General features: G+C 47.9%; 7 protein-coding genes across 7 annotated transcripts; 3 read left to right on the top strand and 4 right to left on the bottom strand.

Annotated features, from left to right (window-relative positions):
• Positions 1–38: 38 nt before the first annotated feature.
• Positions 39–1,704, bottom strand: BC939DRAFT_435433 (ribosomal protein L31e-domain-containing protein). The gene is made up of 3 exons (XM_051553493.1): positions 1,618–1,704; positions 1,196–1,292; positions 39–803 (listed from the first exon to the last, which is right to left on the bottom strand). The coding sequence occupies exons 2-3, from the start codon at positions 1,288–1,290 to the stop codon at positions 536–538; spliced, it is 363 nt and encodes a 120-aa protein (XP_051417553.1). The 5' UTR covers positions 1,291–1,292; positions 1,618–1,704; the 3' UTR covers positions 39–535.
• A 937-nt stretch (positions 1,705–2,641) lies between these two features.
• Positions 2,642–3,979, bottom strand: BC939DRAFT_488895 (phosphoesterase family-domain-containing protein). The gene is made up of 2 exons (XM_051559401.1): positions 3,802–3,979; positions 2,642–3,690 (listed from the first exon to the last, which is right to left on the bottom strand). The coding sequence occupies exons 1-2, from the start codon at positions 3,910–3,912 to the stop codon at positions 2,740–2,742; spliced, it is 1,062 nt and encodes a 353-aa protein (XP_051417554.1). The 5' UTR covers positions 3,913–3,979; the 3' UTR covers positions 2,642–2,739.
• A 1,354-nt stretch (positions 3,980–5,333) lies between these two features.
• BC939DRAFT_391287 (Cupredoxin) lies at positions 5,334–7,253 on the top strand (the record flags this gene model as incomplete). The annotated part of the gene is made up of 3 exons (XM_051551948.1): positions 5,334–5,601; positions 5,703–5,816; positions 5,899–7,253. 3 exons carry the CDS (start codon positions 5,334–5,336, stop codon positions 7,251–7,253), a joined length of 1,737 nt encoding a protein of 578 aa, XP_051417555.1.
• An 87-nt stretch (positions 7,254–7,340) lies between these two features.
• Positions 7,341–8,843, bottom strand: BC939DRAFT_103214 (NUDIX hydrolase domain-like protein). Its single transcript, XM_051549853.1, has 5 exons — positions 8,376–8,843; positions 8,205–8,287; positions 7,733–8,106; positions 7,523–7,619; positions 7,341–7,424 (listed from the first exon to the last, which is right to left on the bottom strand). Exons 1-5 carry the CDS (start codon positions 8,751–8,753, stop codon positions 7,421–7,423), a joined length of 936 nt encoding a protein of 311 aa, XP_051417556.1. The 5' UTR covers positions 8,754–8,843; the 3' UTR covers positions 7,341–7,420.
• Positions 8,844–13,880: 5,037 nt separating this feature from the next.
• Positions 13,881–14,414, top strand: BC939DRAFT_472643 (CheY-like superfamily; the record flags this gene model as incomplete). Its single annotated transcript, XM_051558291.1, has 1 exon — positions 13,881–14,414. One exon carries the CDS (start codon positions 13,881–13,883, stop codon positions 14,412–14,414), a length of 534 nt encoding a protein of 177 aa, XP_051417557.1.
• Positions 14,415–14,505: 91 nt separating this feature from the next.
• BC939DRAFT_103253 (uncharacterized protein) lies at positions 14,506–15,237 on the bottom strand. The gene is made up of 2 exons (XM_051549854.1): positions 14,834–15,237; positions 14,506–14,740 (listed from the first exon to the last, which is right to left on the bottom strand). Exons 1-2 carry the CDS (start codon positions 15,182–15,184, stop codon positions 14,597–14,599), a joined length of 495 nt encoding a protein of 164 aa, XP_051417558.1. The 5' UTR covers positions 15,185–15,237; the 3' UTR covers positions 14,506–14,596.
• A 3,694-nt stretch (positions 15,238–18,931) lies between these two features.
• BC939DRAFT_103395 (fungal-specific transcription factor domain-containing protein) lies at positions 18,932–21,517 on the top strand. Its single transcript, XM_051549855.1, has 6 exons — positions 18,932–18,995; positions 19,101–19,229; positions 19,307–19,630; positions 19,727–20,480; positions 20,570–20,982; positions 21,332–21,517. The coding sequence occupies exons 2-6, from the start codon at positions 19,182–19,184 to the stop codon at positions 21,419–21,421; spliced, it is 1,629 nt and encodes a 542-aa protein (XP_051417559.1). The 5' UTR covers positions 18,932–18,995; positions 19,101–19,181; the 3' UTR covers positions 21,422–21,517.
• Positions 21,518–21,588: the final 71 nt, after the last annotated feature.

Raw genomic sequence — 21,588 nt, forward strand, 5'->3', positions numbered from 1 at the left:
TTATCAGGCTCATCCCGGCGAGAATAATTTATATGAAACATCATCTTTATTGGTCTCGCAAGATTGCACTATATCAGCTATGTATCGCACATACCTTTGGGCTGAACACTTCTAACAGTTGCTTAATGTATTTTGGTCTGGTGTTCATACCGTCGATCATTGATAGCACGATAAAATGACAAGTTGTGTAGACGGACTCTGACATCGTATGATTCTCACTGCCGCAAAGCAAAATACAGAGATAAAGAGGAGAAGGAATCCCGCCTTTTTATACATATATCTCAAGATTGAATTGCCAACAATTGAAAAACAGTCACTAATGTTCTTTTACATGCGAGAGAACTCTTTTCACTGGAGAACGGCTGTGAGCCGATTTTCCAGGTACTTCGAGTCTTCCCAGCATGATGGGTTCGTCTACATCGTTGGTTGGGTAAGAACCGAATTGAGCCGATGAAGAGTTTATTGAATAAGAGCACTCCCTCCTGTGGATTTCCAAGCAAAGTGCTGAGGCCTTGATGTTAGGGCGAAAGGAGATTTACTCGTCGACAACCTGGGTCTCGAGACCCTTGAAGGAGGTGACGGGAACGTACGAAACGTAGGTGTACAACTTCTCCTTGGCTTCCTCATCGTCGTTACGCTTGCGCGACAGGCGGACACGGATGCGGTGCTGGACGGTCTTGACACCCTTGGACCAGATCTGCTTGTTCAGGCTGGGGTCGATGCGGACATCGGAAGTGCCCATCTTAGATTGGGCAAAAGACTTGATGGCCTTGATAGCATGAGGAGCACGCTTCTTGAAGGATCTGGATATCGTAATAAAATTCAGGTATAGAGTGAGTACGGTTTGATCCGCAAAGAAAACGGAGCTGACTCCCGTATGCTGTTCCTTGCTCAATGGCGCTCCAGCATGTTGATCCTGCTGAAGATTATACAAGCGACGATACGCTGCTCGAGCTACAACTACGCCGAGCAACAGAGCGTTTCCGTGGTCCCACGACAGCTGCGCCGCATTCTTCACTCTACCAACTGTCCAATCAAAAACACGGTGCCCTGCGAGCCGCATTTTGACGGTGTCGCCCTTCGCTCGGTTGCTCGGTTGTATACCCTCATAGCGCCCTGAGTCAGACCCCCTGAGGACCGCTGGCTACCGAGCGAATCCTTGCAACAAGTATTTATTTGATGGATGGTGTATTACCTGCCGTGGACGTGCTTGTGCAAGTGAATAGTGTACTCGCGAGCGACAACGTCGTGGATGGTAGAACGCTTGGTACCCTTAGATTCCTTGGCCATTTCTAAAAAAAAGGATCAAAAAGACAAGTTGGAAGGTACTGATGAGCACTGGAACCAGATCTGTATCGTGGATTGAATAAATCCTGCTTGTTGTTGAGTCTGCTGTTCTTCGAAAACGCCTTCTCAGTATTCGGAAGATTAGATCCAGCGTAGTGCCGATTCATCAATAACATGACATCCAGTTGATAATAACTGGACACCCAATTGAGCGAAGGTTGAAGATACTGTTCCGATAGCGATCAACGAATATGTTGCTGGGTCTAAGATAGTCGAACTGGATGGATGGATAGGTCCTTGTCCCCGGATGTGTCAATCACTGGCTCATACTTGTAAAATAACGATGTGCGATAGAGAAAGAGCTCAGGAATGACGGTGCCGTTGTGAAGTACGCTAAACTATTAAATTAAGGGTCCTTGCGGCAAGCGACCTGAACAGAGCGAATTTGAAAGATCCAAAACCACTGAACGCGTTCCGCAATCGTTGTAAAAGCTATCGACCGCACGGACCGTGGATAAAAAAAACTACTATGTAATTTGGGTTACCAAGCTGTACTTAAATCCGCTGAACCAGTCGATGAGGGTGAAGAGGTATACAGGACGAGGCTTTATAAACGAAGATCCAAGGTTACCTCGATGCGCTTATTGGGACCCACATTTAACTATATTGCCGGTGCGAACTGATAGCTGAGGGTCACTGTAGTGGGAGCAGTATCCATTAGTAATCGGATAACAAACGACCCTCCAGCAAAGCCAAATCAAATCTTAAGCAAAGAATTGCAGTGCACGCTCTGTCGAAAGAGCTACAGTGTTGATCCTTGTAAGAACCTTCTACAGCAACGAATGAACGATTGCAAGTAAGCAACCTTTGATCAGCATACCTGCTCTCAGTTCTGCCAAATCAGTATAGATGATTTCGATAGTTTCAGATACCTTCGTTTTTATTCTGAGAAATAACCATGACTTACATCTAGGTTTTCGTTGACCGGTTTCTTGTAGTGAGCGGCAGTCGTCCGAGGTGGTCACTGAGGTCCAAAAACCGGCGCCAGATTCCCACGCCAAACGAGGAGCGCTTCACCCACGGTCGTGACAATTTCGTCGTTTCGCACCAGGAATAAAGCGAGGTCGTTGAATGGCCAACTGCTTTATTGGTTCTACGAGGAGTAGGAACGGGTTTCACATGGAGGGGCCGACCACCGAATCATGGAGCAAGTGAGCGTGAGAATGTACTATGGTCAAAGCGCTCTTGTTCCTCATGCATGTCTTTGCGTGATAACTGTAGGCCTGCTGTTCGGAACTCAAACAAAAGGTCATTCCGATGTAGAAACAACACATGAGGGCTAAACACGATCGATGATGGTATAATGGGCTCTTTATTATGTGAGGATAAATATTGGTAGTTGAATATAGACTATAATAAGCTGGTTCTCCTTCGCAGGTTATGACAAAGTCTTTAAATGAGAGCGGCAAAGGCACCAGTAAGGGCGGCCAAGGCTGCCATGACCTTAGGAGCAGCAAGGGCATCGGCAGAAGATGGTTTGGAGGTGGAGGTGGAGGTGGAGGTGGGTGAGGCAGTAGGAGTTGGGGCCAAGAAACCGGGCTCGGTGCCGTTCATGAGAGGGGGATTAGTAATGTTCTGGTTGGTGTAGCCAGTGGACTTGGCAACAACGTCAAAGACGTTGGCAACTGTGGCATTGGCATCCTGGCGGCCCAAATTTCCGAGGTCCCAGTTGGACTCGACGGTTGAAAGGAGCGAGTAATGGGTATAGAAGGTCGAGTCGGTGGTGTTCTTAAAGTTAGCAACAACATCTCCGAGGAGCATGGTCCAGACGCGGTTTTCGATCTTATAGGTCTCAGTTTCGTCAAAGGTGATGACGACCAAGGTGTTGTTGATGAAGGACTTGTTGCTGAGCAAGGGGGGCAAGAAGGAAGTCAACCACTTGGAGGCATCGGCAACGGTGGTGTTGTGTCCATCGTTGATCATGTTAGGAGTGTAGAAGGCGTAGTTGGGGATATTGCCGGCAGCGATATCGGTTTGGAGCTGGGTAGCAGGAACGACATTAGCGCAGCGGGTAGCGTTGGTGGCGATTGAGTCGTAGATGATGAAGGGGTTGTGCTTGCGGAAGTAGAGACCGTTGTTCTGAAAGTCTCTGTAGCAGGCAGTGGGGGCATCCTCCTGGTAGGCCTTCCAGGTGAGGTTCTTCTTCTCCAAGAGATCGACGATGGTGGTGTAGTTGGAGGGGATGGCGTAGAAAGCGTCGTCGTTCATGCCGAAGTAGTCGCCACCCGCGGCAGCGATGTAGTTAGGCTCGGAGGGGTGGGTAACGCCGTAGTATTTGTCCAAGAGAACACCCTGGGAAATGAAAGCCTGGAGAGCGGGATCCGAGGCGGCCAAGGTGTAATCCTGTTTGGTGATAAAAAAAAAAAAAGGCGGTTGTAACCAGTTAAGAAACTGATCGACCTACAGTTACAGCAATCAATATTAACGTGAACCTAGGATGGGTTGGTTGCTTACAGTGTTCTCGAGGAAGACGATGAAGATGTGGTCAAAGACCTTTCCCTTGATGGCAGTCTGGGCGGCGGCAGCAGCAACGAGGGCCAAGGAGACAATGGACTTGAACAACATGGTGCGGTTGGGGGGTATTCTTGTGTGTGGAGATGGAGATGAGAAGCAGAAGGGAAGTTCTGAAATGGTGCTTGGAGGATTCTTTCGAAGAAGAGGAGGAAGTCTTTATATGGTAGAAGCTGTCTTGATGCACCGTACGGAACCCGGAAAAAGCTTCCCAATTCGGAACAGGAGGGTACTGCCCTCTGCCAGTCAGGATACTGAAGAGAGACACATGGGTCGACAGGATAACCTTCATGCAGGCGCTTCACGGCAAAGTGGTATAGGATAGATGGTGGAGCAGAGTGGGGAAACCCCACCGTGTCTCCTTTGGTGCTCTCAATCCGGTTTTGGATAAGAAAGTCGAGCTGGACACAGAAAAAGGAAGCAAGGAGGACACCAGAGTTGATTTTCGACCCCCGCTGCAAAGCAAACAAGCAAACAAGGGCTCTTTCTATCTCTCTTTGTCTGCACATCAGCCGTAAGCGTCCATGGACTCACATGGATATCCCTTTAGCCAATCAAGAGTTGCTCTCACTCATTGAATGTTCTCTCGAGTAGGTTCACCTTGAAATGCTATTCGCTCGTTTCCTGGGCAAGGTACGCTTATCAGAGTCAGCGAGAGCCAGTCCGTGCCATCCGATCGAAAACGTTGTCTGCTCCTGCGACTCTTATTCACCAAGACTACCCGGTCCATACATGTACCCTATGTCCATGGCATGCTACCATGCTGTTACACAAATACTTCATCCCTTCCCTTTGGCGCAGATTACAGCGGAAGTGCTCCATATTTTGCCGTCGAGTGGATCCCGAGGTAGCCAATTGATTGCACCCCTCGGACCCATGCGGTTGTTGCTCCCTCTGTCGCTGGCAGGGAAAATACTTGCAATCGCCGAGCGCCCTGCAGTTTTGCCCAAGGTCGCGGTGGATTGTTTACTTTTCTATCAACAAGTCCAACTGGTCTAATTTATCCAAATGTGCTTGCCATTTGGAAAGAGATCAGCCCAGGAAAAGGAGTTAAAGTTGAAAGAGTTCCTACTCTCAGCCAGGCAATAAATGCAGTTGCAACGAAATCCTTTTTGGATAGTCTTTCTGCTGCTCAAAGCACGTTGTGCCAAAAGTTATAGCTATCTTTTATCCGGGATACTGTCAACGGTAACGTTCTTTTTATACCCTCTCATGCTTCGCGCCTGTTGTCTCCAGCCTTCATAAAAGACCTCTCTCCAAGCCAATATCTGACTATTGATTTTTTTCTGTCTCCTTTCAATCCTCTTCTCTTCTTCATCGAGCACCTTTCCCCTCTCCAGAGCAGACCAGCAACGACCCTCAGTTTCTTTCTACCCTCAGTTCCTCCGCCATCCGTTTATTACACCCTGCATCATCATCGTCCAGAGCAATAGCGCAACGTATCACCAATGGCTATGCAGCCGCGTCAGAAGCGAATGGTCCGTAGGGCTCTCATTTCAGTTGCAGTCCTAGCAGCCGTTGTGCTGGCATTAGCAATTGGTCTGGTCTATGGACTACGATCGAGAAATCACAACAACAACAACACATCCGACTTTGCAGAAACCTGGAACAGCCCTTCAGAATTCGTCCTCAGTAAAAACTTTTCTATCACCCACACACCCACGACTCGCACCTATGACTGGACCATTTCACAGCAAACAATTGCTCCTGATGGTCTCGAGCGACCCATGCTGTTGGTCAATGGTGAGATATAACGAACATTGCTGGCCCTGATTACTTCCATTTACTAACGAAAACTGAAAGCTAAAATCTAACACGCCTTTACCAACTTTCCCTAATACTAGGAATGTTCCCTGGTCCTCTGATCGAGGCTAACACTGGCGATAGAATTGTTGTCAAGGTCACTAACAACATGGTGAATGGCACTGCTATCCATTGGCATGGGATGTTCCAAAATGGTATGTAATAGGGACCAAACGAGTCGATACATGCCTTTATTGAGATCCATACCAACATCTCTCATCCGTATTCCCTCGCTAGGCACCAACTGGATGGACGGAACCATGGGTGTGACCCAGTGCGCTATTCCTCCGGGCCAAAGCTTTACCTACAACTTCACTGTCCCGAACCAGTGGGGTACGTACTGGTGGCATGCCCACTCTGCCTCGCAATATGTCGATGGTATTGTGGGACCGCTGATCATCCACAGCCCAGATGAACCCCACCTAGACGACTACCAAGAGGACATTATCATGATGATTAGCGACTACTATCACACCGATTCCGGATCCCTTGTTTCTTGGTACCTCAGTGTTGACAGCGAGGGCACTGAGCCTATCCCCGACAATGGTCTCATCAACGGTCGCCACTCCTGGGATTGTTCTTTGGATGCGCAGGCCCTCTTCCCCACTGACAGCAAGTGCACACCAGGCGCACCCATGTCTGTGTTTGAATTCATGGCCGGGACTACATATCGAGTCCGTATCATTAATACCGGTGCCTTTGCAGATTTCCAGTTCTCGATCGATAACCACACCTTGTCCGTGATTGAAGCCGATGGCGTCGATATGCAGCCCGTCATCGTCCAGCGCATCCCTATTCATGTTGCCCAACGCTATTCTGTCCTTGTGCACGCAAACCAATCCGTTGGAAACTACTGGGTCCGCGCCACTATGAACACCGAGTGCTTTAATGCTCCCAACCCAGCTTTGGACGAGCACATCAAGGCCATTATCCATTACGCTGGGGCACCCACTATTCAGCAAGCGGACTCGGTGGATTGGGGTGCTTCCGGTTGGTCTCCCACTTGTGTTGACTTAAGCTTGGAAATGCTGAAGCCCTACTTTGCCCAGCCTGCACCCAACGCAACTGTCCAGATCCATATTGCCACGTCCTTCCAAACCGTCCGCAGCGACCATGTCAACTTGGGCTACGTGAATGGTACATCCTGGACGCCGCTCATGAACGACACCACTCTTTACCAGGCTCAGAAGAGCATCACCGCATACGATGCCTCTCAATTGGTGGTGACCCTGAATTCGACCGGAGTTGTTGAGCTGGTTATTAACAACTATGACGAAGGCGCACATCCCTTCCATTTCCACGGCCACAATTTCTATGTTCTGGGCTGGGGTGGTGGCAACTATATCCCCGGTAAGTCGCCACTAGAGCTGACGAATCCGCTGAGGCGCGACACCAGTACGGTTCCTTCGTTTGGATACACCGTCATTCGTTTTGTAAACGACAATCCAGGTCTGTGGGCCCTTCACTGTCATATCGAATGGCATATGGAGGCAGGCCTCATGATGCAGATCGAGTCACTTCCTCAAGTGATCAAGACCTTTGAGATCCCTCCGGAAATGCCTGCTATGTGTGCTTTCAAGTCCAGCCCATAAAGAACTACCATTCAGTTTATACCATCAGTATTGTAATAAAACCTCTTGACATATAGAGGCGATAGCTTATCAAATATTCTCATGAAGATCTTGGATGCTTTATTCGTGTTGCCTTTATTGCCTTCATGGGATCTCTAGTGCAATGTGTGATAACTAATATGGTATCTTTATCTAAACAAATCTATGCGGACAAAATTGCAAAGGTATAAGAGACGTGGTGCACGAGTCATTTGGCTGTGCGGACGATTATCATGTATCCCGATACTTACGCAGATGGTTTGGGAGGTTCATATCCTTCTACTTTAGCTCCCTCCGGAATCTCAGTTGCATCGACAGGTCCGTTTTTCTTGATATGCCGCAAGACACCTATACATAGCATAGCAGTTTATTGAATGAGCGCCATAATAAATATATATATAAAAGGTCGAAGGTATGTGAAATAAAAACATCCAAAGATACTTTCAAGTGGCCATGCTTACCGTCCAGAATGAATGCGGTCAGACCCCAGATAGTGATCTGCTCCTGCTCAATGTTCCACACCCGATACTGGAATTTTGAATTCCTGAACGGGACCAGGGTTCCCTTTTTCGGGTTGATAAGATCCTGTATCGGCACCGTAAACACTCTGTCGACTTCACCTTTGTTGAAAACGATCGACTCGATGTCCTCAATGGGCTCCTTGATGAACCCTACGAAGGGGTGGACTTTCATGGTGCAGTCCTTGTTGGGCATCGGCGCATACTCTCCAAGAACCTCGATCTGATCCCGCGACACTGAAATCTCCTCTTCCATCTCGCGCAGTGCCGTGTCGAGGATATTCTTATCTGTCGGATCGCGTTTTCCTCCTGGGAAACTAAAAAAAAAAAAAAAAAAAAAAAAAAAAGAAAGCGTTCAGTGAAAAGTACTCCAGACTTTCTGTTCCTTGTATCCGATTTATGAGATGAATGTTACCTGACTTCTCCACGATGATTTCTCATGTTGTTGGCGCGGATAGTGAATAGGACACTCGGAACTCCTTTGTAAATGCAAAGCGGCTATTTCCAAGAACGAAATACCACGTCAGCGCCTGATCGTTCCTCGCTGTATCCGTTGTTCGATTGACATCCTGTTCGTACGTCCTACCATAAATACGCCGGCCTGGCGCACAGGATCTTCTTTACAAAACACAAAGTATGCGCTTGTATTCGCCTTTTCCTCAAGCCGTTTCTTGCAGTGATCCAAAAAGGCACGATCATACTGGATTGGATACTGAGAAGAGATAGCCGTTGCCCCTGCTGACGAGTAGTATCTCTTCTGGAACTCAGCTTTGTATCGCGTAGGGCGTTGGTGGCGGTGATGCCAGGGTGGCTCGGTCGAGGTAGTAGCAGAGATGTCCTGATAGATTGTCTGCGATCGGTTCACAAGGACAGACGAATGCCGCTGACAGGATCGCAATGAGAGCTGCAGCATGGGCCGAATGAGACTTCTGCTTCTGGAGATGATGCGTCCTGTTGATGGCATTTCGGGGTCGTAATGGCGATACGCGTGTATCCTTCACAAACAGTTGGCCGCGACGCTGCTCAAAATTACTGACCCAATCTCAACCCCCAACAGCAAGGACTGCCCAAGGCAATGTTTGCCGCGTGCCGTGCTCTCGAATATCGACGCGACTAGCCCTTCCTGTAGCGCGAGGGATATGAAATGGAATGGACGCCTTCTTCTCGGGCTCTGCTGTATTCCATGTCAAACCAGATTCGTCCTTCATCCAGAACTTCGGTAGATTCATGTTCAGGTGCGATATATCCTGCCACGAGTCGCATCCTCGAATACTTGGAATTCAAAATGTCGCTAGACTACATATTTTTCTTCTCTTTGTATGCCCTTAGAATTATCCCATGCATGATTTGAAGCACTTGATGACTAACCTTATGCGCCGTAGGAGTTGTGGGTCACAAAAACGGGGGCTGGCCTCTGCCACTGCCACTGCTCAACCTTCACAAAACATCTTCACTTCCGCCACCGATTAACACATCAATTCCTCGCCATGAAGGCCTCGACAATGTTTATTGCCGATCTAGCAGCTCTTGCTACCTCAGTATCTGTCCGAAGAACATGTTCCCGACGGCAAATCAGCCGAACCAGTGCTTGCAGACTCCTATCATATCCCTTAACGCGGGACGCGGCCGATACATACTTCTAATCAGCGAGGAAGCTGAAACATCCGAGAACAACGCGTGAAGAAAAGACCTCCTCTCGTAAGCCCAGGATATGGCTGCCGCTGCTGTTCCGTCCCTAGACGAGCAAAAGATTATCTTGGACACTCACAATGAAAAACACGCTCACCACTGAACCCCTCCGTCGACATGAAACGCGAAGACTGCTAGCTTGATGGTAACTGGATTCAACCATATGTGTTCAAGTACAGCGGAGGACCGGTATGTCTTTATTTATTTATTTATTTTTTTTTTTGGGGGGGGGGGTTATGAATTGGCCAGCATCCTCATGCCTCTTGAATCTTTTGCATGGCATGTAGTACGGAGAGAGCCTTGCAGCCGGATACAAGGACTTTAAATCCGCCATTAAAGCATGGTATGGCGAGATCAAGGCCTACGGCTCTTATTGTGGTCCATCATTTCAGCTGCTTACAGATAACTGATCTGGTTTACCGAGATCGTTTTACTCAAGTCGTGTAAAAGTCAATTAAGTCAATTGGTTGCGCTAAGAAAATGCGCTTGCACTGGAACATTTACATCTGCAACTACGACCCTCCAGGCAACATTCTGAACACCAATGATACGCCCTTCAGAAGCAGCATTTTACTTCCTTCGCCCTAGTCAATACACCGTTTTATGTCGTTCTCATTATACCCCTGTATGACTTGCTAATATACCCTTCCTCCTCAAAGTTTCGTGCACTGTGCACGAGGTTTCTAGGAGCCGCGTAACAAGAGGACTTTGCGTGCGCCTTTATTATTAAACGCTATGAGTAAATGTCCACGTACCCCTAGAGCGTAAAGACCCATCGCGCTCAGACCAATAACGCGTCAAAATTGTATTCATCTGGATCAACATAATCGATAGAACTACGCGTCAGAAATGGGCAGAAAATGGGTTGAGTACCATAGCTCTCATGTGCTGGGTCAATGGGCACCTTGTAGGTCAATTGAACAGCGAGGAATACCAATCAACTGCTATATCTGTAATCTGCGTCCACTTCACGGCCCTAGTCCTGCATAAACAAGCCCATACCAGAACTGGTGTGTAGCGATGTTTGGGCCGTTGTGCGCAGTCCTTGCTCTCGCTGTGCTTCGCCACTTCATTGCCTTCTGTTGCTCGGTCGCTATATTTAAATTTCTTTCATTGCGGGGGACTTCAGGTATTCCCGTGGCCTCATCAGGTTTTTTTGTTTACCCATTCGATCGTTGAGTCCCAGTATTTGCTACAGCACGTACAAGGACAAATTTATCCTTGGGCTTTGTCGCGCCCTCTTTTTTCCCCTTTTCCTTCGCGGCCGCGCGATCGCGTGCATGGCCCGTTTATTATTTATTTTTTAGTCGAGTCACTGATCCTCTCGGAATATTGTTTGGGGCAGGCTGAGCATGAGAGGCACTGCGAGTAGAATATAGAGCTAGTACGGGGGTGCCAAAAATGACCAATGGATGCTAGCAACTAAGGACCTCCACGCCCTGTGCCTTGCTGTGATGGCTCTGTTCATTGTTCGGATACATGTGTTTTGTTGTTTGTGTTCTATTTCTAAGCAACTTGTGAACTTGAGCGGGTGTACCATTTAGAGTGTCGATGTCCGCGCAAATTACTCACGTCGAGTGAGTGTGGCGATGCTTTTTGGACACAGGATCAAGGGGAGAACCAGTTACCTGACCCTTCATCTTTCTCGTGGCTCCTTAAAAATCTATTGTCGACGCTAGCTCGTCTCCATCCCGTAGAACTCAGGGCACTCTCTTTCCCCTGTACAAGCCATCTGAGGGCTTAGGAGGAGAGGATGTCGATCACTAAGCATGCATCTGAACCATAGTAATAGGACTAAACGACGCGGGTCCCGGCATATGAAGTGGTCAGGCAACATTTTCATGCATAGATACAGAATGAAACTTTCTACAGAGAGATGCAAGGATGGTTAATAAAGGAGGATGAGGCAGGGCAGGATGGACCTAAATAGTGCCCTGTGAACGTATGGACCCTTCAGTTACTTGGGATGCGGCCTTCCTTACTTTATCGTAAGAAGTCAAGAGAGATAACGCGTGATAAAAAAAGGTAGGGAAATGCAGAGAGCCATATAGTCCGTGTATGCGGTGCATCTAGAGATTGCAAAGGGGAGAGCAGCAGAAAAGTGAGTACTCTTGTTTAATATCCCGTGGCCACCACACAGCTTTATGCATTTATATAACAAGGCCAGGACGTAAGGGCTATGGACACATGCTGAAATACCCATTAGCCCTTCGGCATAGATATGCGGCACTTTTTTTACGTATTCCAGAGTTCCACAACCCTCTACCACAAAAAGGTTTATGATGGAGGAGGAGAAAGAGATATTATCCGAGCCGTGAAAAAAGAGTGAGGATGGACAGGACTCAGGCTCAGATGTCCTTGCAGATGGACCACGAATCAACTGCCGGAGTGCCGATAGCACAATTAGCTCCTTATTTTTCCATCCATTCACCTCTTCTCGAAGAACATGGATGTATGAATCACTACCAAGACTCTATTCGGAAGAGTTGTGCTTGACGCTCTTTTATTCAATTGTTCAATTGACCAAGGCAGAAGCAGACACTGATCCGTCGTTAGTATCTTACTGTCTTACTGTCTTTGCAGTTGCTCAGAAAAGTCATCCATTACGGGCTTGTTTGCCTCTGGATCTCCTCAAACCTGGCAATTTTTGTCTGGATCGCTGTCAAAAACCATGGCTACACGGGTTCTGCGCGCGGCACAAAGTCCACAGAGCATCATAGAGCCCATTCTCCATCTACGTGGTTCTCAAATAAAAGGAGGAAGAAGCCAAGGTCGTCCATTGTGCACACGACAACTAATGACCCTCGATGGGGCTATTTTTCGAGGCACTGGAGCTATGGTGTGCGGAAGGAGAGAGGGCCAACGTGCAGGCTCATAATAATCCGTGCAACAAACGCAGCTCTGGGATCCAGCTGCATTTCAAATCATGATCGGGGATCCCTTTGAAATTATCCGCCTGTCTCATGGCCTCGAATACCGCAGCGAAGGAAAAAAATATTTTTTTTACCTCTTAAATTGTCGCTCGTTTCTTGAAGCCTAAGACAAGCCAGCAGCAGAGATGCTATAGCACGACTCAGATTAGCAGAACTTTGCAAACGGGGGCAGGCGCCCTGTCGCCAGCCTGGAGGTATTTCAACGGTCCAAACCTCGGCGATGTCAAAACGGCCAGGACACCCTCCAAAGACAAGGCGCGCCAGTGACACTGGCTGCATGTTTTACAGGGTATACTCATGCGTGAACAAGGAACAGCGATGGACGTTCTTTGCAAAACTCAGCCTCTTGATAGCTGTCCCTTTGTGCATCTGAAATCGACTTGAAAGGGTGAGAACATCATTACGATAGCATTGGCGTGTCTCAATTGGGACGTGTATGCTGATGTCCTAATCCCTATGCTAATATCACGGCTGGCGGATACGGCACATCGCACCACATCCTCGCACCACACACCCGCCCTTAAATTGGCTGTTTGCAGCATTTTTTTTTTTGTCAATTGACGCGTTCTTTTGTTTTGATGTCAAATCAGTGAGGGAATCGCCTGTGGGCGTCCCCTCGTTTGATGAGCATTCAATCGTTGTAAAACGCGATTGAGTTGAATCGAATACGATTGAAAAAGGGGAGACGGAACAAAAAATGATTCAATTAGAATGAATGGGCGATTGCTCTCCAAAGGGATATATAAGAGAAGCAAATCCCATCCATTCCTTCCCTTCTTCCTTTCAATCCTTCTTTCTGCAACATCCTTAAGCGGTCCTTCTCTCTCTATCCGCATCAGCATCAGCATCAGCATCAGCACCAATAGCTTCCTCTTCTTCCTCTTCTTCCCTTCTTCCTCTTCTTCTTCTACTACCACTACGTCTACTTGGCATTCGACCCTTACTTTATCTTGAAAAGGACAGCACGCACTAAGCGCTATTACAGCAACAAAATAAATCAACGACATTCATTCGTCACTCCTAGTGAAGATCCCCTTCAATCTCCTTCTTCGGCACCACACCATTACATACTAGCCTAAATAACGTAAATACGTCCACTACGACATCTCATCCAAACGTCGTCCCCGCACAAACCACACCGCGCACTGACGTTCTCTGCCTCGGCCCCGAGTAGCCCGCACTCCAAGACCTTTAAAACCAAGGTTCAACCTGACCTCGATTCTCAACAAACCCAGCCGACAATGCTCAGTTCCTTACTACACTCTGTGTGCCATAGCAACAACCACAACAGCAGCAATAGCTCTTTGAAAGAGACAGTCTATTCTTCCCTCCTGTCTCAAGTCCTTCAACCACAACGACAACGACAACATCAACAGCAGCAGCAACAGCAACAGAGCACTCCTTCTTCATCCCCTCAGCAAATCAACACGTCCACGATCTCGCCTCCTCGCACAATCCCTTCTTCCACAATGTCGCTGCCAATATCAACCATCTCTCCTCCTGGCTCGCCACCCTCACCAGCCATGAGCATGGAAAGCATCCACGATTTTCAATTCGACACCGCCATGCAACTGGCGCGGCGCAAGATCAAGGTCATGATTGTCGACGACAACTCCATCAACCTTTCAATCCTCTCCAGGATGCTCAAAGTGCACTTTTCAGAGACCGTCGAACTTGTTGCAGTGATGACTTCGGGTCTTGATGCGCTCGACAGACTCAACCAGGAGCAGATTGATCTCATCCTCATGGACATCGACATGCCTGTCCTTACTGGTGTTGAGACAACAGTAGCCATCCGTCAAATAACTTCGGAGTACCCGATCCTGAAAGAGAACCAGAAAGTACCCATCATTGCAGTCACGACCAGCGACCACGCAGTTCAACGCGAGATGTACCAGCGGGTCGGCATGTGCGACTGTGTCAGCAAACCCATTTCACTCTCGAAGCTGCGCCTGGCAATTGAGAACGCGATAACTTTGATGGGTCACATTGCGCCTGGTTGAGCTGATAGGGATTTCGATCGTAGCGCTGTGCTCTACTTTCTACCCTTGCTACTTCTCTTCCGAGCGAGGCGAGAAGGCGCCTGTGTGATTATTCCACGCACAAGAACCTCGGCCCCTCTTTGCTGGCGGTCGGCCGTCCATCTCGGCACCAAGCCCGGACGTCTCGAGAATCCTGCCCCTGACTATTTCCCCTGGCTAGTATCCACGGCGGCAGGAAGGACATCTTTCCCCATCATTCTCATGATTTTGAGGCACCTCGTTTGTACATAGTTTGTCGTCGATCCATTCACGGCAAGATTTGTATATATTATCCTTCGTGAATATAACTATACCCATGAGAGCGTAATACGTTGCTCAGAATAAAAGACCAGTATGTAATCGTAAACTCTTCAATGTCTGTCTCTTTTCTGCTCTTGTACCTTAACGGGAGACTCATGTTGCTCTATCCTCAAATCGGGTAGCTCGATTGAAATAAATGGGAGTGTTCCTCGATTAAGATCTAGGTGATTTGCAGGAGGTTTTAGCCAGAGCGCAAAAGATACGTTCTCATGTAATGAACGGTGCGTTTGAAATATAAGGCTCGGTTGCCGGCAGTATTTTTCATCAGACGCCCTGTGTCGATTGCTTCTTATTCTTTTGTCCGACAATGATAGATGCAACCTTAACGAGGAGTGCACAACCACTCGTTGGGCATCATTCAGAAGTGTGTCATCGAAGAATGAACAATGAACAAGGTTTTCCAGAGTTGTGGAAATAAACGACAAACACATTCGTGAGGCAATTGCGACAATTGCACCAACACTTTAGTCCCGATCCAGATCCGGTTCATTCAGGGTGTTCCAAAGAGGGACAAAATGATCTGGGACTCAGTCCCGGTCCACATAAAAAGTCTTTTGGCGGAGAGATAGGAATCTCCTGCACGTCCCCACGTGTGAAAAAAAAAATTCACGAGTGCGGTCATAGCCATTGACGCAATTATCTCCGTCGTCATTTAGACATTTAGGGGGGAAGAAATTTGTGACTCTGCAATTCTGACAATGGTCCCAAGGATGACGAGTCCCATGCTACCAGTATCTTTGAGCTATGAGGTCTTTGCTTATCGCATTCGTGTACGCATTGAACGCTGTGCGACCCAAGACGGGCGAATAGTCCGGGGAAGCAATGCGCTGATGTCGATGGTGGCTGTTTCTTTTGGGTGATCCTGGCCAGGAACAACTTAAGGGGAGATGAGAGGGCTGAAATTACATCATTACACCTGGATTATCACAGTTTTGTTTACCGCAAATGGCTAGATCCGGAGCATAGACATTTGTCCTAAGAGGATGCGCTGTGACGTGAGTGAAAATAGGGACAACCGTGCACACCCTTCCAGCCATGTCATAAGTCCGTCTTAAGTCAATAAAAGGCGTTTTTCATTTTTCGCTCTTTTTGCTGCTTTGCTTTTTTTCATTGGTAGCAGCTGCTGGACCTTGTTCCTCTTGCTCCTTCCTGACTTGAAACAGTGGTAAAGTCATCTCCGTTACTGTGGTTCTGCGATTTATAGCCTTTTCACTCTTCTTATTGACCCATCGGACTAATCTACCTATTTACTCTCTTTGGGCTAGGGTATGTGCAGGTCTCGACACACAGGTGACTTGAAGTTGCAAAGGGGAGACGAAGTTGCAAAGGGGAGACGAAGCTGCACTCCACTAGCAACGACACATATCACACTTGCACTGGCTCCTGGACCACCCTCGACTCGAATAGTGAATCGCGTACAAATAATGGTATCTGTGTACTTTATTAAACCGCTGGCAACGTGGTAAACACCGTTTACTCGCACCTGATGCTCACGATGCCCGATCCTCTGCTCCATGAGTACCATAGGCGAGGGGATGTCAAAAAAAAAAAGTATTTATCTTCTGGACTGTAGACACTCGATTGCCCGACGCACTGTTCTCTATCTGCAGATACAAGAGAATTAGAATTGCACGTTCTCTCGTATTCATCTCATCCCAGTGCTGTCGTAAAGTTCCGGGGATCGATAAGATAACTCCTACTCCGCCAGCTCTGCGCCTTTTGCGGTGAAAAAACAAAGAAAAGTGGGTCTACTCCGTCTTTTATAGCCCATCTTCCTGTGGACTGCCAATAGGGGGTAAATACTCAAGCAAAAAAAGGTGACAAGAGAGGATTGCAGCGTGTTGCCTCCTCGTCGCCGGATAACAATGCCGAACGCAGCCCTGGCGTAGAATCTAGCGTGCAAGCCCAGTACCGTCTTGAAAGTCGTTAACCAAAACCTCAAGAGCACTCTTCCCAAAGATACATCCCAATGCTTCGGAATTGGTGCAGGTCAAAGGCAGGACTGTAGTGTATAGCAATGAGAATTGTGAATGATACAGGATCAGAGATATCAGCGGATTGATTTTTTTGGTGAGACATTGTCAACTACAGGAGTTTTGCTTAACAAAATAGCCACAATTGATAATGTCTCATCAAAAAAATCAATCCTCTGATATCTCTGCTCAGGGTAGCACTGTCTTGGTGAACGTTTTATTGGTACCTCGTCCCCTGGATTTTTCTTTAAGAATGGACCAATCACAATAAGCAGTGCCACCGCCACGAAGGAAAAGAAAGGCAGGCAGATATGCTGATTACAGCTCCGTGCAGGGAACCCTATTTCGCTCACAGGGCATGCACCAATCACGCTCGTCCGCTTGTTACTTTGATACAAATGTGAACTGGCGGGGTCAATTGAGTGGCGGGAGGACGTCAATTGATATTCGACATTCACGATAAGAGGAAACTGGCAACAATGCCACACATCCAGTAAACACTGACGCGTGTAAATATCACTGCGTCATTCAACGAAAGCAACCTGTGGCAGGTCTTTCTCTTTGCTTCCCTGCTTTGCTCTTCGCACTAGACCGATCGTCAATGCTTCATTTATTCGTATTGCCCAAGTCAGCCCCAAGGGAACTAATTCGGAGTAGGAGCGCCTTCTCTGAATCTGATAAACCAAAACGGCATAAATCTTCATGAGCCGTCCGCCAAAAATGTTTTCTACTTTGTACAGTCGAGCCAAGCTGGATCAATCTTTCTCCAATTACGATTATACTCAACAACAGAACTCCTGCTTGCGTTGTGTCCTCTTTGTCGGCGTTCTGAGCACTGTTCTTTTGTACATCACATACGAGGGTTGGACTTGTAACAAACACTCTTTTGCTGAAGTCAGCGTCAAAAAAACGAGCCATCAGCTGTGTATGCATGTGAGTACAAATGCATGTACGCCTATGGTCAACTGCTCATAGTCAAGTTGGATAGCAGCAATATGCTGTATCACTGTAGTGGCGATATCGACTTAATTCACCTAGGAACGTTAACTGGCTACCTTGTAGACCCTTGTGCTCCAATGATACAGATGTTAGTAAGAAGCACGCGTCAATTATGGCAACCTCGGACGCCACCGATTTTCTTTTCTTCTGCGCAACTCTAATTCCTCGAATCGCACTTGCCAATCCCCCATTTACCATTCACAATCTCGCCTGTCATTCCTATTACCTTGCGCTGGAGTTCCTTCTATATCCACCCTAAAAGAATAGTACAGCTCCTAAGGTAGTCACCATTACACTCCTTCGCATTTTCTGTACCGCCGCATACTCTGATAGAGACGTCTCCCCTGAGTGTAGACTGAGTAGTTCCTCTTCTGTCTCCAATGGCCTCCGCTGGTTATTTGCATATTGTGAAGGTGCACAATCGCTGTGGACATTATTCTTATTCCCTCGTCCGTCCTTCGTCTTTGCAATGATATCGCCACGTACAATTGGAAAAGTCTCCTGACTTGAAGAGCATTACTCACCATTGTTTTGCCGAATGCCTGAATATTAGAGTACGACGCCAATCGTCAAGCCGACAGATTGCACAGTTTCTCAACCTGTCCCTGGCCTTTCGCACGATGGCCACTGCTATAAAGCCCAAGAAGAAGAGGATACCCTCTCCCCTTGGCTGTGATCAATGCCGAAGAAGAAAGGTAGACCTCTTAGCGTCCAGTCTGCTACATCATTATCAGCTTTGGCTGAACTGAGAATAGGCAAAATGAGATCTCCATCTGCGGTGACAAAGGCAACAGCCCTGCTGAATCCACAACGCCTAATATTGCTAAATATACTAACCTCCTAGTCAATTGGTAGACTAAATGCGACCAGGCAAAACCGGCATGCGGACCGTGTCTTCATGCTGGGCTAATGGAGTGTACATTTTTGCTCGGAAAGCCGCCACCCCCGAAGCGTAAGAAGGCGCCCAAAGAAGTTGAGATTCTGGAAGCACGTCTGGAAACCATCGAGTCTGCGTATTCTGAGCGCCTCAGCCAAATGGAATCATTGCTAAATAAGGTCATGCCAGGGAGTGTGCAGGCACTAGATCTAGCCAAACTGGGTACTTCATCATCAATACCACACGCATCTACAGCTCAGGAAACAGCAGCAAGCAATCGTGGTCGTGGACGTCAAGGGGCAGCATCAACAAGCGATAGCGAATGGGTTGACATGGACTCCTTACAGGAGGGCATACAGTCGTCTGTACCCAATAGTGAACATCGTACACCAAGTACATCAGTGGTATACACGAGGGAATTTCGTCCACTACATCCATGCGCCCATATTGCAACATCGTAGTAATATCTAGCTGTTTTTGCGTTTCAATCTTGTGTAGGTTTTGGATTTATCGTCAGGAGCCGCATTATCGCCGAATCAACCGACGAATTCAAGCGGCGGGACACCAAAGCAGGCGGACATGAAGGCCGAAATGCATGAGGGTGGATTATTCTCACCGACTTCGCGAGTGCGTGGATCTGTTTGTGTTTTGTGTAGCTGGCTTTGATCGTGGACACTCAACTAACACTACCACCCGATTTGTAGGGTGTGATATTCACCAAATTACCCTCCTCGCCTATAGTACCATCAGCTATTTCTGGAGGGGATAATTTATCAATCGAGAGCGACGGCGACGACGACAGCGAACTTGGAGAGCTGGCTGCGACAATGGATAAGCTACGGCTGTTTGATGCATCCTACTATCTCGGCAAAGGCACAATGTTATTTACATCAACAGACCAGAACCAGTTTTGGGACGAAGAGATCTCGTTTGATGTGCACGATGCTCAGGATATCTGCGTTCCGCCAGAGGCATATGTTATGCCGCCAGTCGAAGTGATTGATACACTTATCGACATCTACTATTCAGTAAGATCCTAAAAGTTTTGCTGGAGTATGGTACATTTAGGAAACGAACGGTGGCACAGATTTAACAGTTATTTACTCGTTTTCATTATATTGCAGCACTACTATGGATTTCTGCCCATGATTCAAAAGACAACACTATTGCAGGCGCTAGAGGATCGATACGAACCGCAGAGCATTTTTCTACTGAACAGCGTCTTCATGGCGGCGGCATTGACTGCAGATTGCACTCATCCATCGTGCTACTCTAACCCGAGCGATCCCAAAACATTATCCACGCCATTTTTCGAACGAGCCAGGATGGTGCTGGACTATTGCATCGGTATTCCAAGAGTATCAACGGTACAGGGGCTTATCATGCTGTCACGATATCCAAAGATCTCTGGTCTAGGGCGCCACCTTGTCCAACAGGCGGTTCTCATGGCGTCCGATCTAGGGCTTCATCGGAAATGTGACCGCTGGATCCCCGATGAGCAAGTTCAGGAGACAAGAAAGAGAGTCTTTTGGTGCGTCTATGCTATCGATAACGCCACTGCCAGCATGACAGGAAGAAGACCTTTAATTGACGATAACGAGATCGATGTGCCAATGGTGGTGCCAACTGCATCGGAGGGCGAGATCGAGTACTCGAACACACTCTTCTTGGCCCACATATGCAAGCTGTGGCGTATCTTCAGGAATGTGAAGCAATACATCTTCAACGCTGTGGAAGTTCAGGATATGGTTCCGGGAAGTCTGCCTAGAAGCTATGAGCAGCAACTCATTCAATGGCAACTGCAATTACCAGCGGCTCTCCGATTCAGTTTTGATATCAAAGTCGGAGACCCAAGAGCCATGTACAATGCGCGCGGAGGTGAGTACAGACACGGAGCAGATTTTTTCAGGCGTTGCTTCGGGAGCAGCATCGGCATAATATTAACTGTTCCCTATTGTTCATTTCAGGTGTCGCCCAAATGCTGTACGAGTCTACTCTCATTCTTCTACACAAGCCCTATCTTTCATCATCCGAATGCATCAAACGCTCGCCCTATCGATCATCGGACATTTGTATGAAGGCTGCAACAAAAATTACGGACATAGCCAGGGTGCTTGTGAACACATACAGCAGGACATTCGAAGTCACCGGAGTGCCGGAGTACTCAATGACAAACGCCATTCGGATACAAGTCATGTACATGAAGTCTCCAGACCCAAATATCGCTGAGTCGTCGCAGGCCAACTTTGAATACCTGCTACGTTTCTTTCGGGAATTTTACGCGTCGCCTCGTGCCAATCTGGATGACCAAATGATCACCTGCGTTTTGACCTTCTTTGACGAGTTTGTGCATACGATCAAGGGCCTTAGCGACTCTTCAGTTCATATATGCGCGTGTGCGATCAAGAATCTCGCCATTGCTAAGCGATCAAAAATTGTACTTGGAAAGATATCTGCTGGAGGGCATAGGGGTCGCCAGATCCCCAAGGGCGGAGACGACAGAAATCTGAGCCGGCTGGTCAGGATTGGGCGAGAGGAGCGCGCGAAAGCCCGTGTGAACTCTATGACATCACCGTCGCTGATATCGCAGGATCTTGTTGGAGCGTACAGGAAGCGCCATAATCATATGTCGCATGACAGCCAACCACCGTTCAATCTCAGTCCAAACTTACAGTCAAGTCAGCAACAGCGTCCGGGGTCCTTGACGTCATCCCCATCAACTCCTTCAGTTTCGCAGGACGATGCAGGTATCTACAACCACCCAGGGAAGGTCCAGAAAGTGTCGCAGTACGTTGGGCCGTTCGGTGGACCTATGGTGATGGAGACCTTGAACCATCATCATACGTCGAACGCTATCCTTAACCAACCGCCGTCGAATAGCGCCATACCTCAAATTGGGAGCATTTCAGCGACCGCGGACGGGGTGTTCCAGGCTTTTAATCACCAAAAACAGCAGGAGCAACAGCAAGAACTACTTCCTCCACAG

The sequence above is a fragment of the Gamsiella multidivaricata genome (assembly GCF_025024155.1).
Source record: "Gamsiella multidivaricata strain RSA 2152 chromosome Unknown BC939scaffold_2, whole genome shotgun sequence".
NCBI lineage: Eukaryota > Fungi > Mortierellomycota > Mortierellomycetes > Mortierellales > Mortierellaceae > Gamsiella > Gamsiella multidivaricata.